The sequence below is a fragment of the Camelina sativa genome, chromosome 20 (genome assembly GCF_030686135.1).
Source record: "Camelina sativa cultivar CO46 ecotype springtype chromosome 20, ASM3068613v1".
NCBI classification, from domain to species: Eukaryota; Viridiplantae; Streptophyta; class Magnoliopsida; order Brassicales; family Brassicaceae; genus Camelina; species Camelina sativa.
The window spans coordinates 18,133,870-18,152,112 of record NC_141899.1 but is presented as its reverse complement, the minus strand read 5'-3'; the positions used below and the strand labels follow the sequence as shown (position 1 = coordinate 18,152,112).

General features: G+C 38.5%; 4 protein-coding genes across 6 annotated transcripts; 3 read left to right on the top strand and 1 right to left on the bottom strand.

Annotated features, from left to right (window-relative positions):
• The first annotated feature begins 423 nt into the window (after positions 1 to 423).
• Positions 424 to 4,117, top strand: LOC104771053 (eukaryotic translation initiation factor 3 subunit B). Its single transcript, XM_010495531.3, has 11 exons — positions 424 to 746; positions 860 to 1,094; positions 1,216 to 1,362; positions 1,624 to 1,752; positions 1,871 to 1,999; positions 2,093 to 2,176; positions 2,264 to 2,388; positions 2,474 to 2,672; positions 2,754 to 3,286; positions 3,377 to 3,485; positions 3,568 to 4,117. The coding sequence occupies exons 1-11, from the start codon at positions 634 to 636 to the stop codon at positions 3,904 to 3,906; spliced, it is 2,142 nt and encodes a 713-aa protein (XP_010493833.2). The 5' UTR covers positions 424 to 633; the 3' UTR covers positions 3,907 to 4,117.
• A 246-nt stretch (positions 4,118 to 4,363) lies between these two features.
• LOC104771051 (uncharacterized) lies at positions 4,364 to 7,524 on the top strand. Of its 2 annotated transcripts, XM_087504293.1 has the most exons (15): positions 4,364 to 4,514; positions 4,597 to 4,749; positions 5,118 to 5,239; positions 5,333 to 5,403; positions 5,510 to 5,590; positions 5,708 to 5,836; positions 5,935 to 6,024; positions 6,108 to 6,161; positions 6,279 to 6,369; positions 6,473 to 6,543; positions 6,662 to 6,731; positions 6,819 to 6,871; positions 6,953 to 7,046; positions 7,127 to 7,224; positions 7,316 to 7,524. In XM_087504293.1, the coding sequence occupies exons 2-15, from the start codon at positions 4,628 to 4,630 to the stop codon at positions 7,400 to 7,402; spliced, it is 1,233 nt and encodes a 410-aa protein (XP_087360419.1). In that variant the 5' UTR covers positions 4,364 to 4,514; positions 4,597 to 4,627; the 3' UTR covers positions 7,403 to 7,524. The 2 variants fall into 2 exon arrangements, with proteins under 2 accessions (XP_087360419.1, XP_087360420.1); XM_087504294.1 differs by lacking the exon at positions 4,364 to 4,514 and having other exon boundaries at positions 4,642 to 4,749.
• Positions 7,379 to 9,008, bottom strand: LOC104706895 (ubiquitin-conjugating enzyme E2 PEX4). 2 transcript variants are annotated; one of them, XM_087504295.1, is made up of 6 exons: positions 8,783 to 9,008; positions 8,438 to 8,487; positions 8,186 to 8,308; positions 7,927 to 8,055; positions 7,722 to 7,851; positions 7,379 to 7,631 (listed from the first exon to the last, which is right to left on the bottom strand). In XM_087504295.1, the coding sequence occupies exons 2-6, from the start codon at positions 8,441 to 8,443 to the stop codon at positions 7,543 to 7,545; spliced, it is 477 nt and encodes a 158-aa protein (XP_087360421.1). In that variant the 5' UTR covers positions 8,444 to 8,487; positions 8,783 to 9,008; the 3' UTR covers positions 7,379 to 7,542. The 2 variants fall into 2 exon arrangements, with proteins under 2 accessions (XP_087360421.1, XP_087360422.1); XM_087504296.1 differs by having other exon boundaries at positions 8,601 to 8,862.
• Positions 9,009 to 9,484: 476 nt separating this feature from the next.
• Positions 9,485 to 10,445, top strand: LOC147919122 (uncharacterized). Its single transcript, XM_087503851.1, has 6 exons — positions 9,485 to 9,529; positions 9,618 to 9,658; positions 9,726 to 9,807; positions 9,901 to 10,053; positions 10,095 to 10,224; positions 10,327 to 10,445. Exons 1-6 carry the CDS (start codon positions 9,485 to 9,487, stop codon positions 10,443 to 10,445), a joined length of 570 nt encoding a protein of 189 aa, XP_087359977.1.
• Positions 10,446 to 18,243: the final 7,798 nt, after the last annotated feature.

Here is an 18,243-nt window from a genome sequence, read left to right as displayed (position 1 = left end):
TTCTTTATATGTAATTAGTTTTAAAATTACCACAATATCTTATTCGACTTCATCATTAACATGAATGATACTAGTAGCAATTTCTTATAAACTCTAAGCTTCTAATATTTATCATTTTTAACTAAACTCAACTTAGCAATTACGATAAACAAGATTATAAATTAAGAACAAAATTTTAAAATATGAATTGACAACAAAAGTATCTTATTTTGTAATATAAAATTTTCAAAATTATGAAAATTAAAAGTCTCTTCATAAATTAATAAAATATTAATTTATCGATAAATTAATAATTATTAATTTATCGATAAATTAAAACCTCTATAAATTAATAAAATTTTATGGTCCCGACTTTATTAATTTATAGAGGTTCTACTGTATGATGTATCGTCAAAGGAATCAACAGAGCATAATGGGCTTTTCGTCGCTGTATTATTGTTAATGGGCTTTGGAATAATATAGGTCCAACCAATTACATGTCCCGACCCGTCCGGGGAAAATATTCAGTCTTCCTCCGTCTTCGTCATCGGCTTAACACTGTCAAAACTATAAAAACCCTAGGCTCTCACTTTCTTCACTTCTTCTTCTTCTTCCTCAAAGCGCACAGAGTCTTGGATCTAAGTTGTTGAAATCATGGTTGCGGCCGTTGATATAGATGGCCGAGCGGCTCAGTTAGGGATTAATTGGTCTGAGATTAATCTCGATTCCATCCAACTTCCCCCTGGAGACGATTTTGGGATCGCGAGGTGAGATTTTTTCTCAATAGATCTATGCGTCCTGGTTTATTGTAGAATGTACGAACAACGGAACTGAGTTTTTTGTTTTTCTTTTTTCTTTGGAATCTTTGGTGGATTGGTAGTGATGATGAAGCAGTATACCACGATGATCAGTCAGAATTCGACACTGGATTCGGTAACATAATCGTAGTAGATCACCTCCCTGATGTTCTCAGAGAGAAGTATGAGAAACTTGAAGGTGTTGTCAAGAAAATTTACAACCAGTTAGGTGTGATCAGGGAGAATGGACTGTGGATGCCCGTTGGACCCGATACCAAAACATTGGGCTACTGTTTTATTGAGTTCAATACCGCTCAGGTTATTTTACTAACTATGAGCAGCTTAGTTAATTTAGCTTAGGTGTCTCTATCTCTGTGTAGGCCTCGTATGTTTCAATAGGGTCGTCTACTTAAAAAGAGTTTGTTTCTCAATCTTGCAGGAAGCGCAAAATGCTAAGGAAAAGACTCATGGCTACAAGCTGGACAAGGCTCATATCTTTGATGTAAACAAGTTTGATGATTTCGACAGGTTGATGAATGTGAAGGAGGAGTGGGAGCCTCCTCAGGCCAGGCCTTATTCCCCTGCGGTATGTGTAGTTTTCATCATATACTCTACTCCTTGCTACCTTGAATCATTGTCTTTGAATAACTTCCTCTGCGTCTGTGCTGGTTATTTGCTGGTTTTATTCAGTGAATTTCGTGTGTTCGCCAGCTGCATTAGAGTTAGGATTTGTATACGCATTGTATGTATACTAACCAATAATTAAAAGTTGCGTAAATCTTGTTGCATGTTTGTTTCTTTATTGAGGTGCTTGTTCTCGTTATTTATATGGTGTTTGTTTTCTCAGGAAAATTATCAAAAATGGCTTACTGATGAGAAAGCCCGGGACCAGCTAGTCATTCGTCATGGCGCTGATACTGAAGTTTACTGGAATGATCCTAGGCAGAAGAAGCCTGAACCTGTTCATAAGCGTCCTGTAAGTTACTTACATTTCCTGTGTATATCCATTATTTGTTAATTGACTGTTTAGAGCAATGTTACATTTTCCTGTGTGTATCCATTTTTTGACTTAATGATGTTCTCCTCCTATGCAGTATTGGACAGAGAGTTATGTGCAGTGGTCTCCTCTAGGTACATACCTTGTGACACTTCACAAGCAAGGAGCAGCTGTTTGGGGTGGTGCTGATACATTCACGCGTCTCATGCGTTATCAGCATTCTATGGTTTGACAATCCTTTTAATCGCTACGTATTAGCTTTGTTTTTCCTCTGTTGGCCTGAAAATTGACATGTTTTAATTTGTTGATTCCGTTTTAGGTAAAACTAGTTGACTTCTCGCCAGGTGAGAAATATCTGGTAACTTACCATAGCCAAGAACCAAGCAACCCACGAGATGCAAGTGTGAGTGCATCTTTGCTTCTGTTCTTTCCAACTTTTATTTGTATATCATTTCTATACAAAGGATTCTGATTTCTGTCAAACTCTCAGAAAGTAGAGATTAAGGTCTTTGATGTGAGGACCGGGAGGATGATGAGAGATTTCAAGGGTAGTGCTGATGAGTTTTCAATTGGAGGACCTGGTGGTGTTGCTGGTGCCTCTTGGCCTGTTTTCAGGTAATATCTTCAACTGCATGTCAATGTCCTTTCTCTATTCAACTATTGTGCACATTTGTTGATATCTCGTAAACTTTTTCTGCAGATGGGCTGGTGGAAATGATGATAAATACTTTGCCAAGCTTAGCAAAAACACTATCTCTGTCTATGAGACTGAGACTTTCAGCTTAATAGACAAGAAATCCATTAAGGTCGATAATGTTGTGGATATCTGCTGGTCTCCTACTGATTCTATCCTTTCATTGTTTGTTCCTGAACAAGGTGGTGGAAACCAACCTGCCAAGGTATGTTTCTATTATTTCCCTGAATCCTCAATTTGCTTCAGTTTTCTGCCAGTTGTTTTGTATTTACATGTCTTTCTTCAGGTTGCTCTAATCCAAATCCCGAGCAAGGTGGAGTTGAGGCAGAAGAATCTCTTCAGTGTGAGCGACTGCAAGATGTACTGGCAGAGTAGTGGAGAGTATCTTGCTGTCAAGGTTGATCGATATACAAAAACTAAGAAGAGCATATACTCTGGATTTGAGCTTTTCCGTATCAAAGAGAGGGATATTCCCATCGAGGTTCTTGAGCTGGACAACAAGAATGACAAGATCATTGCTTTCGCGTGGGAGCCCAAGGGTCACAGGTTTGCTGTGATTCATGGTGACCAACCAAGACCAGATGTCAGTTTCTACACAATGAAGACTGCACAAAACACTGGAAGGGTTTCAAAGCTCGCAACTTTGAAGGCCAAACAAGCCAATGCCCTCTTCTGGTCCCCCACTGGCAAGTACATCATTCTTGCTGGGTTAAAGGGATTCAATGGCCAGCTTGAATTCTTCAACGTGGATGAGCTCGAGACAATGGCCACAGCCGAACACTTCATGGCCACGGAAATCGAATGGGACCCAACTGGAAGGTACTACTGTCTTAAAACTAAACCAGTCCATTGGTTGTTTCTATTTGTTCCAATCTCTGATGCGGTTCGGTCTTTTTTTTATTTCCAAAGGTACGTTGCAACTGCAGTGACATCAGTCCACGAGATGGAGAATGGGTTCACCATATGGTCTTTCAACGGGAATTTGCTTTACCGAACACTGAAGGATCATTTCTTCCAGGTCTGTAACAAAAAGAAACTCGGTCTCAAGCAAGTATCATCCATTTCGATGTCTAAAAAAACGTTTGTGTATGGTTTAACAGTTGGCTTGGCGTCCAAGACCGCCATCATTCTTGACTGCGGAGAAGGAAGAAGAGATAGCAAAGGACCTGAAGAAGTACAGCAAGAAGTACGAGGCAGAGGATCAGGACGTGTCGTTGCTGTTGAGCGAACAAGACAGAGAGAAGAGGAAGGCACTGAAGGAAGAATGGGAGAAGTGGGTGATGCAGTGGAAGTCTCTTCATGAAGAGGAGAAACTCGCGAGGCAAAATCTTCGGGATGGTGAAGTTAGTGATGTGGAAGAAGATGAGTATGAAGCCAAAGAAGTTGAGTTTGAGGATGTTATCGATGTAACCGAGGAAATCGTTCAAGAGTCCATGTAATTTTCTCAGCCTCTCTCTTGTACCTCGGATCTCTTAGACGTCAGCATTCTATACACTTCGAAGGGAATTTTTGGTTCCTTAGGATAAATCTTTAGCGTTTGAGATATATGAAATATAGCGTTTGAGCTTTGTGATGACAAAATTAAGGATTGAGAATTGTAAAGTTGGATTTGGTGATCTACATAACGGCAAAACGCAACAGTTGTTATCATATTTGTTGACCAACGTTAACTTATCTATCTTTCTCAATTTCAGGCTTTAAGCAAGCAAAATTAGGTCTATACTACATAACTGAAGATCCATCTTTTTTTTTTTTTGGTTGGCCTTGTATATGAAAGTAGTTTAAACACAGTAATAAGTGCACGTCCCGAATCAATGATGAAACTGATAAGGCTGAAAGAGACTTTTCATTTTTTCATCATTTAAGTATATATATAAGTGATTTAGCAGCACCCTTGTGTGTGTGTGTGTTTTGTGGGTGCATATAGTGAACTTCCCATTAATGCTAATAAATTTCTGATACCTAATTTAGCAGAGAAGACTTTGCTTAGAGTTAGAGCGATCTGATCTGATCTTATCTACGTCTTTTATCTCCAAGCCGCATTGTGGTATCTCTTATTTTGTCTGGTTCAATCGAGAGCCAAGTAGAAAAGTCACTATGCTCATTGGTGTTTGACTCTGTGGTTGTAGTTCTTTTATTTCCATCTAGACGCAGGCACTGATGATGGCTTCATCACAAAGTTGTAGCTGTCGATTGTTAAAGATGTTTCTGTTTCTTGCTGTCCAGATCGCCCATATAATCCTAGGAAACAAAGGTTCCTCTCCCATGCCAGTTGGTGGAAGGTATTCTCACTTGAATATTAAAAGACTTGAGTATTTTTAAAAATATTTCGTATATAGATTATAAATTGAGTACATATGTGTTACATACAATTTTGTAGTAAATAAAACTAAGAACTCATGTAATTTTTTTTGGGGATGCTAAAAAAAACATTTCGTATAACTTCTGTGTAATAGAAATCGAATAAAAACCAAAATGCAAAAATCCAAAATGTGATGACAAAATCAAAAGTGTTTTTAATCATTAACAAAGAAAAAAACCAAAAGGTATTTTAAAAGTTTACCAAAACACGTCATCAAGAAGAAGCAAGGAGGTAGCTAATTGTGCAAATTTGCATGCCGTTGACATTAATTTTGAGTAACGAAAACAGAACACCGAATCTTTTTCTCCCACCACCGATCACCACCACCGGAAACGGCGTTATGGATTCTCAAGCCCAAGTGTTTAGATCGGAGTTCCTTCGTGTTCTCCTGAGTCGACGATCTCCTGAAGGTGATTTATTATTACTAATGTTTCTTCTAATTTTTTCCCGATCTCATAATCACATATATTAATTAATCTTCCTTTAAATCTTAATATCTATAGTTCCACTAATGGTGGATTATTCGAATTCTGTCGAGAACCCTCTCTTTCAATCCGATGTTCCATCTACAGAAGTGAGATGATGTTCAATCCTTTTTTTTTTTTTTTTTTTCTTTTCCTATAAAAGTTTCATTCTTCTTTTTATTTGATCTTTGGTTTTTGGTCATTACCAAAACACAGGCAATAGAGTCTTGTCCAAAAGAAGACATTGGTGACTTGAAAGAGATGCTTAAAGAAGAAAACCTTCATCTCCACACTGAGGTAACTAACATTTGGTAAATATTCAAAGAAACTTATGGATAATATATATATTTTGTGTTAAGTCTTACAAAAAAAAAAAAAAAAAATTGTATTCTATTTGTAATGGGGAATATAAAGGATGCAGAGCAAGGGAGATTGCCTTTGCTTATTTTAAGCTTGAAGAAGACAAGTGAACAAAGAAGGCCAGCGATTGTGTTTATGCACGGCACAAACACAAACAAAGAATGGTTAAGGCCATGGCTCGAAGTAACATCATCATTGTTAACTTTTTGATTTCTTCTTAATTAATCAACAAAGAATGTTTTGATTATATATATATATATATATGTTTTATTTCTACTTAGGCATATGCTTCGAGGGGATATGTAGCCATCGGTTTAGACTCTCGCTACCACGGGGAACGCGCTTACAACTGCAAAACTGCATATAATGATGTTTGTTACAAATTCATTATATATGACCTTTTTTTATTTTTCTTCTCTTTTGAGTTCTGATATGGGTGTAAATTACAATGCAGGCTCTTATATCATCTTGGAAAAATGGAAACACAATGCCTTTTATCTTTGATACTGTAAAAAACTCCCCATTGCCTCTTTTTAGCTTTCATTTTCTGGTTTCACTTTTAGAGTATAAAACATCGATCTTACTGCATCTATTTGATTTTTATTTTTTTTTGGTCTTTTCTTAGGTTTGGGATTTGATCAAACTAGCTGAATATCTTACTAAGAGGGATGATATAGACCCAAAAAGGATAGGAATCACTGGCATTTCGCTAGGAGGTCAGTCATATAACAAACTGATGAGTTGCTTGATTTGTTGTAGTAATAGTAGTAAGTTCATATATACTAATTTTTTGTTCATTGTGAAAACCAATATGTACAGGGATGCATGCTTGGTTTGCTGCTGCAGCTGACACACGCTATTCCGTGGCTGTCCCTTTAATCGGTGTCCAGGTGCAAATATCATCATTACTACTCTTTCTTAAACAACATAGCAACTATGAGAGACCTTTTCTTTTGCTTGTAAGAGGATAAGGTTTCCTAATTCAAAAAACTTTTGAATGTTGGGCAGGGATTTAGATGGGCAATAGACAATGATGAGTGGGAAGCAAGAGTCAACAGTATAAAACCTTTATTTGAAGGTCAGATTTTGAAAAAAAAACTTACTAAAAGATTCAATATATACTTGAGTATGAGAATTATAATTCCTTTGCTTTCTATGGTTTCAGAAGCAAGGATTGATCTGGGAAAGAGTGTAATCGACAAAGAAGTAGTCGAAAAGGTAAAGAAGCTTGAAAATGACTAGGAATTCGGACTGCGACTCAAATATACAGTTGACAAGTATTTGATTGACTTAAAACAGGTGTGGAACAGAATAGCTCCTGGACTAGCTTCTAAGTTTGACTCACCTTACTCATTACCAGTGATTGCTCCACGGCCTCTTTACATCCTTAACGGTCAGCACAATCGATATGTATATGCTCATTATCTATCTGACACACTTACAAGTTTTTTTTTTCCGGATTTTCATATGCAGGTGCCAAGGATCCTCGGTGCCCTCTTGGCGGACTAGAAGTTCCTTTAAAGAGAGCTGAGAAGGCGTATAAGGAAACTGGTTCTTCTGGAAATTTTAAGGTACGTATATCATCATTGATCTAATCTTATATATAGTTGTACCAGATAGAGAAATTAAGGAAATAGACTTTTTGATGTTTCTTGAGAGCAGTTCAAAGCAGAAGATGGAGTTGGACACGAAGTGACGAGTTATATGATCAAAGAGTCATCAGACTGGTTTGACAAATTCCTTAAATAAACCGGTGGACATGACATGTCCAATTGTAATATTGGTAAAATTGTAAACTAATAATAAGAAGAAGAAACATCTCTGCTTGTAAACTGAAATTCACTTGTTGCAAATCATTATCATTAACGAAATCGAAAAGAGAGAGAGTATCATCCTTTTTTAGGCATAGCGGCGAGGCGTGTGTACATGCTTGCCATTGAATTGAACCCTCTCACATCCCCAGATCTAAGAAGATTACCTTCAATAGCAACAACGAAAACATAAGTGTCATATTATTTGTAGTTACACTAAAAGGCAGTTGCATATTCTTTTTGTTGTTTGTTTTCACCTGAGTCGCAGTTAAGAGGACTGTCCGGTTCAGGATGAGCCATCAATGCTATGATGGCTCTACACACGGACTGAAGCGTCCAAGCAGGACTCCACGCATTCTTGAGTATGTCGAGGCATATTTCCCCTGTCTACAAAATCCAAAGAATGTAAAAAAACGTTTGTAGCAAAGAGATTACAAAAAAACAGCATCGTTTTCACTGAACCTTGAAGTGCACATTTGGATGGAATATCTTGGTCAAGAATCGCACTTGAGGAGGTTGTAGAGGATACGGTTCAGGAACAGCAAATGCAAGCTGAAAAACTCCGCCTTCATAAGGCGTCTCAGACGGTCCCTGAGAATATAAAAAAAAAAAAAAAAAAAATGGAACACTGATGACTGATAAGAGCGAGCGAGCGAGCGGTCCATTTGAACCGAAAGCAATAAAAAAAAAATGGAGTGTTTTGATTATAAAAAAAAAAAACCTTGATAAGAGCGGTCCATTTGAAAATGTTGGTATCGTCACACACCAATTGAATATCTGGATCAGCTACTTTCTCACGCTGAACTTCTTTGTATTCCTTAAACAGTCTCGCTCGTGATGATGCCTATTTTTACAAGACCACATCAATCAATCAATCAATCAATCACTTTTAGCCAAAAAAAATTAATTCTCAGACAACCCTAGTTATTATCATAGTGAAATTCATAACAGAAAAAAAAAAAAAAACTACTACCTGCATCTCTTATTTGCCCAAAGAAGCAAAGATCGAATCGTCGTTTTCAACTGCAAAAGTTATTAAAAAAAAAAAAAAAAAAAAAAGAGAGATCTTGATATCAAATACTAAAAATCAAGAAGAACTAAAACGACCCTGCAGCAAAATTAGGGTTTTATTTTACTTTCTTGTAATTCACAGACAGACGGCAGTAATCAGATCCGGTGGTGATAATCTCAATCAATCATTAGGTGAAAGTGTATTATCCAAGAACATTGATTAATTAGGGTTAATCAATCACTCTACTTTTGAGATCTAATAAAGAAAGACATAATAAAGAGGAAGAAGATTCAACGAAGCCTTTACCTGCAGAGGAATGACAAGAAGAGAGAGAGAGAGAGAGAGAGAGAGAGAGAAAGCAAATTGATTCGATTGACGGATGGTACAGAGGGAGAGAGAGATGACGGAAGATACCAACTAAATAATGGTTCGATTCGGTTCGGTTATCAGATTTCAGTTATTTATTTTGTTAACCAAATTAATCGATACATTTCATTTTTCTAACTAAAAAAACCTCAAGCATTTTCATCTAATACAGGCGAACCAAATTTTTGGTTTGGGTGGGTATACACCAAGAAAGGGTGTTTGTTGACACCACTATTCGGTTAGTGCTCGAGTTATTTCTAATATCTTTGGTTTGGTTTGGTTTAGTGGGAAAACTCTAGGGCTCGAGTATTTAAGGAAGAAACCCGATGTCCTTATTTTTTTAGCCTTTTTTCGTTTTCCAGAGAGTTTGAGAAGAGATAAATAGTTTATGTGAGTTTCCTGAGAGTTCTAAGCCGTTTTTAGACAGATTTGTCCCGTTGAGTGAAGATCTAAGGCTAAAGATGTGTTGGGAGGCTTGTTGTGGTATTGAATTCGTCATTGTTAGTCAGAAACTTCTTGTTGGATAGGTGGGTGCATGACCATGGCTTATCTAAGCTAAGATCTTTAATTTCTTTGTTTTTGGGAGTGGGTTGATTGTCTTTTCTTGCTTGGTTGCTTAGTTTTGTGGTTTTATGAGTTGAAATGGCCTCTAGGAGAGCCTTGGACTCGTTGGAAGGTGGATATCAGGTGATCATTGTCGGTCGACACCATTACTCAGCAGGCGGCTGGATGCTTGTCCTTTTCATGGTTTAATTTTTGATGGTTGTATGTATAGCCCACGAAGATCAGGAGTTTCCTAGGCATTGACAGAGCAGAGTGAGTGTTATGTGGTTTATACAAATGCTTCTAGAGTTGGCTTGGGGTGTGTGTTGATGAAACATAGGAAGGTTATTGCCTACGCGTTAAAGCAGTTGCAGAAGCATTTGGACAGTTATCCTACCCATGACTTGGAGATGACTACTATGGTTTTTGCCCTAAAGATTTAGAGGTCTTATCTTTATGGCTGGAAGGTACATGTGTTTACAGATCATAAGAGCTTAAAATACATTTTCACTCAGCCTCAGCTAAATTTGAGGCAGAGGCAGTGGATAAAGTTGGTGGCAAATTATGATCTAGAGATAGCTTTTCACCCTGGTAAAGCTAACTTGGTTGTAGATGCTCTAAGTCGTAAGCAGACGGCTTCGGCCCAGGAGCCAGATATGGAATCTCTGGTGGGTGAGATAGTGCATTGAGGTTGTGTGCTATTTCACAGGAGCCTTTGGGATTAGAGGCATCAGACCAAATCGATCTTTTGAGTAGAGTTTGGTTGGCACATGAGAGGGATGATGGACTAGTGAATGCCTCTAGGGACGTTGGTTTGGAGTATCATGTCTCCGCTAATGGTACCATATTTATGCATGTACGGATTTGTGTACCTAAAGATGAGGAGTTGAGGTAGAAGATTCTGAGATAGGCTCATGCGAATATGTTTTCTATTCTTCCAGGAGTGACTAAGATATATCGTGACCTCAAGCAGTATTATCATTGGGTCGGGATGAAGAAGGATGTAGCTGATTGGGCCGCGGAATATGATGTTTGCCAGTTAGTGAAGGCTGAGCATTAGGTTCCGATTGGCTTATTGTAGAGTTTACCCATTCTAGAGAAGAAGTGGGACATTGATGTGTGTGAAATTTCGCTTCAAAATCTTTTACCTTAAAAGATCACATGACTACTGCAAGTGCACAGTTAATCGGTTGAAGTATTTAAGGATCGATCCCACAGAGAAAGAGTTGTTGTTTAGAGAATCTGATATGATCGTGGCTAGCCAGGAGTCAGAAGCTGCAGAGAAACCAGAGATCGTGGAAAGGATCACTCGTTCAGGAGCTAAGGAGATGGCCAAGGAAGCTCATTCACTCATAGCTGATGGGTCATTCGACTTACCGAGGATCCAAGTCTTCAACATATCCACCATGAAAACTTCACCCAGTAATGATAACTAGATAACTTAGGTGTGAAGTTTGTACTCTTTTTCCCATAGCTGAGTTTTGTCCCACTGGGTTTTCTCAGTATGGTTTTTAATGAGGCAAATGGATCACTACGTCGAGTAATCTAGAAGTCATTACCAATGGGGAATAATGTACTTCTGTACTAGTACAAGCGACTTCTGTACTACTACAGGTCACCTAGACGTTTTGCTGTTTTCTTATTTCCTTAAAACGTCTTGCTGTTTTATTTTGAACTACCTGTTGTTTGGAGTGTCGAGACTAGGGTTGATTATAAAACCCAATAGCACGCCTCCTTTGTTCTTTAGCGAAGAATGATGTTGTAAAACGAATTGTTGATCTTTCTTCCTCAATTTGATTTCTTGAATGCGTTCTTGAATTCTGGGTTTCTAAACACTTTGTGATACAGAAATTCTTCACTTGTTTCATTCCATACAACCACCTAAACATCTATCTCCATCACACCATTGTTTTATTCCTTCGATCTTCACACATCATCACCCAAAATCATCCGTTCATCATCACCTTCCGTCCACATCACCTATCACTCGGTTATCAGCCTTCATCAGAGTTAAATCCTAGGGGAAATCGTATTATGTGGTATCAGAGCCAACTCTGTGCCAAGGCTAAGCGATTCTGAAACCCTAATCTCGTTTTTGTTGCTTAAAATTCGTTTGTTTAGTTTTAGGGTTTGTTTTTGTTGATTCGTTTGTGTCTAGATCGAATAGGGTTTAGTTTTTTTGTTGATTCGTTTGAGTTTAGGAGTTAGTTTTGTGTTGTTTCGAAATTAGACTGCAAATAGGGTTTAGTTATTTTGAGTTTGTTAGCTGTAGGGTTTGGTATTGTTCGATTTCTTTCTTATAGTCTTGTTCGACATTAGGTCTGCAAGTCGTGTTTTCTTGTTTAAAATTCAGAGTCTTAGAGTTTATTTTCGTTTTTCTCATTCAAAGAACAAGTTACTGCGAGTTTCTTCTTTAATTTGCAGGTACAATGGAGCTTTCTCCAGAAGCTATGGAAGCTTTGAACCAAGCCATGTCTAAGCAAATAGCAGAAGCAAACAAGATAATGTCTACTCAGTTTCAGCAACAGATGGAGCAGCTCAGTAACAAGTTTGAGAAACAGTTCAAAGACATAGCTCAAGCATCTAGTGCTTCAGAACAGAGTTCTTCAGACCCGCCTAGTCCTAATGAAGCCCATCGTTTAGCTAAAGGAAAGGCACACGTTGGAGTCTCTTCCAAGCACACACGGATCAGAACAGTTAATACACTTACTGGGGGGAGAGAGACTTGTTTCAATCAGAGGAGAAGCACTCAGGGTACAGAAAGAGAGCAACGCAGAACCGGTAGAGATCATATACGCCCACAACAAGTTGAACAAGTAGCTGGGCATCGAGTATATATTGAGTCAGATAGAGAATATTCTGAAGAAGAAGAAGTTTCAGATCATAGTCAAGAGACAATGAGGAGAAACCGAAACAGTATCTGATCCTTTGAGGCAGGGATTATGATCCTTTGAGGCAGCAGCTGAAAAATCTCAAGATTCAGTATCCTTCTTTTCATGGTACCAATGATCCAGAGACTTATCTAGACTGGGAGAGGAAGATGGAATCTAACTTTCAGGTTCAAGGTACTTATGAGCTGAACAAGGTGAAGATAGCCATATCCGAATTCAATGGCTATGCTTTGTTGTGGTGGGAGCAGCTGGGACTTACTAGACATCGACAGAGAGAACCTGCTATCACTACATGGGAACAGTTAGTCACGCAGATGAGAAAGAAATTTGTGCCTACACACTATCAGAGGGAGATTCTTAACAAGCTTAGGCGTCTCATCCAAGGCACCAAGTCTGTTAGAGACTACTATCAAGAGCTGGAAACGCTTATGATCAGGGCTGATCTGAGGGAGAGTGAAGACATGGTTATGTCTAGGTTTCTTGGAGGATTGAACAGAGAGATTCAAGACAAGATAGAGCTGCAGAATTATGAAGATGTGCAAGAAATGGTACATAAGGCAGAGTTGATTGAATCGCAGATCAAGAGAAAGGGAATGAGGTCTACATCTACGCCTGACATGTCCAAGCCGAGAGAGTTCAGTAAACCCGCCTTCACCAAGGACAGCAAACCCGTGACAACCACAGTCAAAGAGGAAGTTAAGATTGATTATAAGTCCAAGAGTAGCACCTCTACAAGTCATATCAGGTGTTTCAAATGCCAAGGAATGGGACATTATTCCAAAGACTGTTCTAACAAGAAGATGTTTCTTCTTCAAGAAGGAGGAGAGATTGTGCCAGTAGACAGTTAAGAAAGTGAACCAGAGCCTGAACTAGATGAAGAAGGAGAACCCGCAGTCATGGGAGAGATGTTAGTAGCACGCAGAGCTTTAAGTGTTTAGATGCATCCAGATGATAGAGGTCAGCGTGAGAACCTATTTCACACCAGGTGTATGGTTCAAGACAAGGTCTGCACCTTGATCGTAGATGGTGGTAGCTGTACTAATGCAGCTAGTGAAGAGATGGTACAGAAGCTTAACCTCAAGACCACTTCACATCCAAGGCCTTATCAGCTACAGTGGTTGAACAACAAGGGAGCTTTAACAGTCACGCAGCAAGTGATGGTGAAACTAGCGATTGGGAAGTATGAGGATGAGCTGTTATGTGATGTGATTCCGATGAAATCAAGTCATATTCTGTTGGGAAGACCATGGCAGTTCGACAGAAGAGTGTTTCAAGATGGCCACACCAACAAGCAGTCATTTGAGTTCAAAGGACGCAAGGTCACTCTTCTACCACTTACACCCAGCGAAATCTACAAGGACCAGCTTCACATGAACCGCAAGGATACAGAGAAAGTGTCTCACAGCCTGTACATCAACCACAGTGAGTTCAACAATCTATTTGATCCAGAGATGACCACATTCATGTTTGAGTATAAAGAAACACTCACCAGCACTAAGACAGCAGAAGAGCTTCCACGCGAAATCATAGAGATTAAAGAGGAGTACAAGTATGAGTTTCCAGAAGAGATATCTCCAGGTTTGCCGCCACTATGTGGGATAAAGCATCAGATCGAATTGGTACCAGGTTCAGCTCTATCGAACAGACCAGCTTACAGAACCAATCCAGTAGAAACTAAAGAGCTTCAGAAGCAAGTAGAAGAGCTGATGAGCAAGGGACACATTAAAGAGAACCTCAGTCCAAGTGCAGGTAAGGATAATGTAGTCACAGATGCATTATCCAGGAGGTACACTCTCATTTCTACTTTGTCTTCTAAGCTAGTAGGACTTTATGAGACTGACCTCGATTTTGCTAAGAGCTATGGCAAATGCCATAAGCTTGCTTTTGAAAACTACTATAGGCAGGATGGATATCTGTTCTTTAAGGATAGATTGTGCATACCCAGAGGATCCATGAGAGAGATGCTGATCAAAGAAGCTCACGGAGGTGGACTAGCTTGACATTTTGAGGTGTCAGAGACTCTACTTGGACTGCAAGAACACTTCTATTGGCCTCAAATGAAGAAAGACGTTGAGAAGGTTTGTTCTAGGTGCCATATCTGCAAAATGGCGAAGGGTAAGGTACAGCCTCACGGCTTGTACACTCCTCTACCGAATCCTTCTCAACCTTGGACTCATATTTCTATGCATTTTGTTCTTGGCTTACCTCGAACCAGAGATGGTAGAGATTCTATTTTTGTTGTGGTTGATAGGTTTAGCAAGATGGCTCACTTCATTGCAAGTCACAAGACGAATGATGCTGCTATTGTAGCTAACTTGTTTTTCAGGGAAGTCATCAGGAGGATCAATGACAACGCATATCAGACTGATCTTCAAGGTAAGTATACCATATCATCAACAGTCAATGTTTCTGACTTGCTCTCTTACTATGCAGATTCCGATTTGAGGACAAATCCTTTTGAAGAGGGGGAGGATGATATGATCGAGGCTAGCCAGGAGTCAGAAGCTGCAGAGAAACCAGAGATCGTGGGAAGGATCACTCGTTCAGGAGCTAAGGAGATGGCCAAGGAAGCTCATTCACTCATAGCTGATGGGTCATTCGTCTTACCGAGGATCCAAGTCTTCAACATATCCACCATGAAGACTTCACCCGGTAATGATAACTAGATAACTTAGGTGTGAAGTTTGTACTCTTTTTCCCATAGCTGAGTTTTGTCCCACTGGGTTTTCTCAGTATGGTTTTTAATGAGGCAAATGGATCACTACGTCGAGTTATCTAGAAGTCATTACCAATGGGGAATAATGTACTTCTGTACTAGTACAAGCGACTTCTGTACTACTACAGGTCACCTAGACGTTTTGCTGTTTTCTTATTTCCTTAAAACGTCTTGCTGTTTTATTTTGAACTACCTGTTGTTTGGAGTGTCGAGACTAGGGTTGATTATAAAACCCAATAGCACGCCTCCTTTGTTCTTTAGCGAAGAATGATATTGTAACACGAATTGTTGATCTTTCTTCCTCAATTTGATTTCTTGAATGCGTTCTTGAATTCTGGGTTTCTAAACACTTTGTGATACAGAAATTCTTCACTTGTTTCGTTCCATACAACCATCTAAACATCTATCTCCATCAAACCATTGTTTTCTTCCTTCGATCTTCACACATCATCACCCAAAATCATCCGTTCATCATCACCTTCCGTCCACATCACCTATCACTCGGTTATCAGCCTTCATCAGAGTTAAATCCTAGGGGAAATCGTATTAGAATCCGTCGGAAGAGATGTAAGGCTAGGACTCAATAAAAATGGGGGTTTTAGTTGTCACGGTAAGTAAGCAATAAACGTAAATAAAAAACAAGTAAAATAAATAAGAAAAGCGTTGGGCATCAAGGGGAAATCGCAGAGGATCAATGATCTATCTATCTAGGAAAGTTTAGGGTTACTTTGTTTATCTAAAACTCGGACTACGAAACACGAATGAACCGTTAACTTATAGATCACAAGCTAACCGTCTAAGATCCCTATACTCTGAGACTCAACTTTCGCAGGCAACGACACATAGATCAAAGCATTTAAAACAGGTTTGATTCTAATCCATGAAGTTCCATAGGTAAGTGGTATGTGCTTCCTATGACACCTCACACATCTAAGCTAGGTCAAACACACATGCAAGTTTTTGGCGACCTACACACACTTTAGATCATAGTTAGTTCATGAGGCTAATTTAAAGCATTAAGCAAAGACTTAGAATTAAAGTATAAAATAAACAAGAATATAAATCTAACAAACCCTAAAAAATTGCCACATAAACTAAGATATCTCCCCCCTTTGATTTATCCCTTTAAACCCAACTAAAAAACTACTCTAGCATGTTTAAGGGAATCATCAAAGCTAGGTTTAATTAATTCATAAACATAAAAGAATAAATAGTAAGAATAAGGTTTAGAGATTACTTCTTAGAACCAAGTACAAGATGTAAAGATTTCTCCTTATGAAAACTAGTGTATCAAACGAACAAGAGAAAGAGTTGGTGGATCTCAAGGCTTCGAGAGAGGGACGAGAGAGAGCTTTTAGGTCGTTGGCTGCTCCTCTGGTCGTGTCTCTTGGCTGCTCCAATGATTGCACACTTGAAACCCTTGGTTTAGAAGAGTATTTATAGGTTTTGAAAGCTTAGGGTTTTGTAAGGGTAAAAACGTCTTTTATTGTTAAGTGCATGACAAGGGGCGGTGCAGGAAGCTTCTAGAACGTGGTGACTCCTCCGGGCCGGGCCGCCGTGATGGTTGCTAAAATGGCCGTTATTAAATTCCACTTGGCTTCAAACTTATCTTCTCATCGGTTTATAACACGTCTCGGTAAATTGGGCATAACGTCCTGATGATTGAACGGATTGACTTGATTCCACTTCGAGGAGAAAGATGACTCTTCCAGATTTCCATAGACACAAAGCACCTTGAAATGTGAGTTCTGGAAGTTCTTCAAAAGTATTCCGTACTGCAAAGCTCTGATTCTTTCCTGAAACATATTTTTCTTGTCTTTTGGTCCTTTTTGATATAAAATCTGTAAAATCTTCTTGAAACCTAAAATAATTAAAAATGGGCATTAAAGCCTTGGAATCATATCAAATTCTTTCTAAATGCATATTAAAACTATAGCTAAAATGAGTAAAATAATGATGTTAGCAACTCCCTCAGACTTAGACTTTGCTTGTCCACAAGCAAATAATCAAAATAAAGTCATGGAAAAAGAGGTTTTGAAAATAATGGAAATTCACTTATCTTTGGGGATATTGTCTTTGCACTCTTCTTCTCCTTGACATTAGGAACTTCCATTTGTAATCGTCCATGAGAATCATCAACGCTCCTTGATCCCACAATTCTTTAGAGTTTTCAGAATCTCCATTGTCATCTCTTTACATAAATTAAACAATAATAAAAAGTGAAATCTTACCAAGGGAAAATCGATCAAAGGCTTGTCGACTCTCTTCAAGCCAAGACTTTCTTCATATAATTGCTTTCCTCTCCCTTTTCTCACTTTCAAGGAATCTATTTCTCCCTGATTTTCTAGGGTATCATTTTATGTTTTTTATATATCCCTTGCTCTTTTTCTTCTCTTTTTTTTTTATATTGGACAGGCTTCCATGAAATCCAAAGTATGCACCGGTTTACTCGACATCCCTTGGCTCACTTCTTTTTTACCTATATCCTTATTCTTTTTTTAGAGTATTGAAGGGAAGAGAGAGGGGAACATACTTTTAAAGAAGTGCAATGTCTTGTGTGGCTTGAATGTAGAGACCTAGTCCAATGTATACCAATTCCCAGGGCATGAAAATTAAGTCCGGTTTAGGTCCTATAAAAATTTAGAGACAACGTTAGATCATCTGAATATCCATCGAATAGGGACTTTGGGGATTGTTGAGTCGGCTCACAGTCTTTCCAAACTTCGGTTCTGTTGTCAAGCATAATCAAGAATCATAAAGTATTAATCCAAATCAAATAAACCGTTAGAATAAGATCATAATCCCTACTAGTTTTGACTCAATAAAAAAAATATGACTCGATAAAAACGTCAAAATTATTGATGTAAAAAGTGGAAAAATGTCTCAAGTCAACAAAATAGAAAGTAGCATTAGTATAGGATGGAACATCCTTCCCCCCAGACTTAAATCACACTGTCCTCATTGGGAAAAAAGAAAGAGTTGAGGATTAAATATCATAAAGAAAAGTGTAGGGTTTAAGAACAGTGCCACCTTGATGGACTGATGTTGTGTCGACTCTTAGACATTTTATGGTTGCCCAAAAATTGTCTTAGAATTCGGCTGTGGAAAAATATGGTGACTAACCGTTTGTACCTTTGGTTGCTTGACATTGAGCATGAACTAGGCTAAGTTCATTCGAATTGTGTTTGATATATCTCTAAATGCATCCTCCTTGAAACAAAAACCTAAAACCATCAATAATAATGATAAAT

Bases quoted from the DNA above. Each gene is read 5' to 3' on its own strand.
- LOC104771053 (XM_010495531.3), top strand. From the start codon at position 634: ATGGTTGCGGCCGTTGATATAGATGGCCGAGCGGCTCAGTTAGGGATT. The intron at 747-859 runs GTGAGATTTTTT...GTGGATTGGTAG, and splicing joins GACGATTTTGGGATCGCGAG to TGATGATGAAGCAGTATACC. The intron at 3,287-3,376 runs GTACTACTGTCT...TTATTTCCAAAG, and splicing joins GAATGGGACCCAACTGGAAG to GTACGTTGCAACTGCAGTGA.
- LOC104771051 (XM_087504293.1), top strand. From the start codon at position 4,628: ATGATGGCTTCATCACAAAGTTGTAGCTGTCGATTGTTAAAGATGTTT. The intron at 5,240-5,332 runs GTGATTTATTAT...TAATATCTATAG, and splicing joins GAGTCGACGATCTCCTGAAG to TTCCACTAATGGTGGATTAT. The intron at 7,047-7,126 runs GTCAGCACAATC...TTTCATATGCAG, and splicing joins GCCTCTTTACATCCTTAACG to GTGCCAAGGATCCTCGGTGC.
- LOC147919122 (XM_087503851.1), top strand. From the start codon at position 9,485: ATGGCCTCTAGGAGAGCCTTGGACTCGTTGGAAGGTGGATATCAG. The intron at 9,530-9,617 runs GTGATCATTGTC...TTGTATGTATAG, and splicing joins CGTTGGAAGGTGGATATCAG to CCCACGAAGATCAGGAGTTT. The intron at 9,808-9,900 runs GTTTTTGCCCTA...ATTTTCACTCAG, and splicing joins ACTTGGAGATGACTACTATG to CCTCAGCTAAATTTGAGGCA.
- LOC104706895 (XM_087504295.1), bottom strand. The intron at 8,056-8,185 runs GTTTTTTTTTTT...TTATATTCTCAG, and splicing joins AATGGACCGCTCTTATCAAG to GGACCGTCTGAGACGCCTTA. The intron at 7,632-7,721 runs GTGAAAACAAAC...TTGCTATTGAAG, and splicing joins TCCTCTTAACTGCGACTCAG to GTAATCTTCTTAGATCTGGG.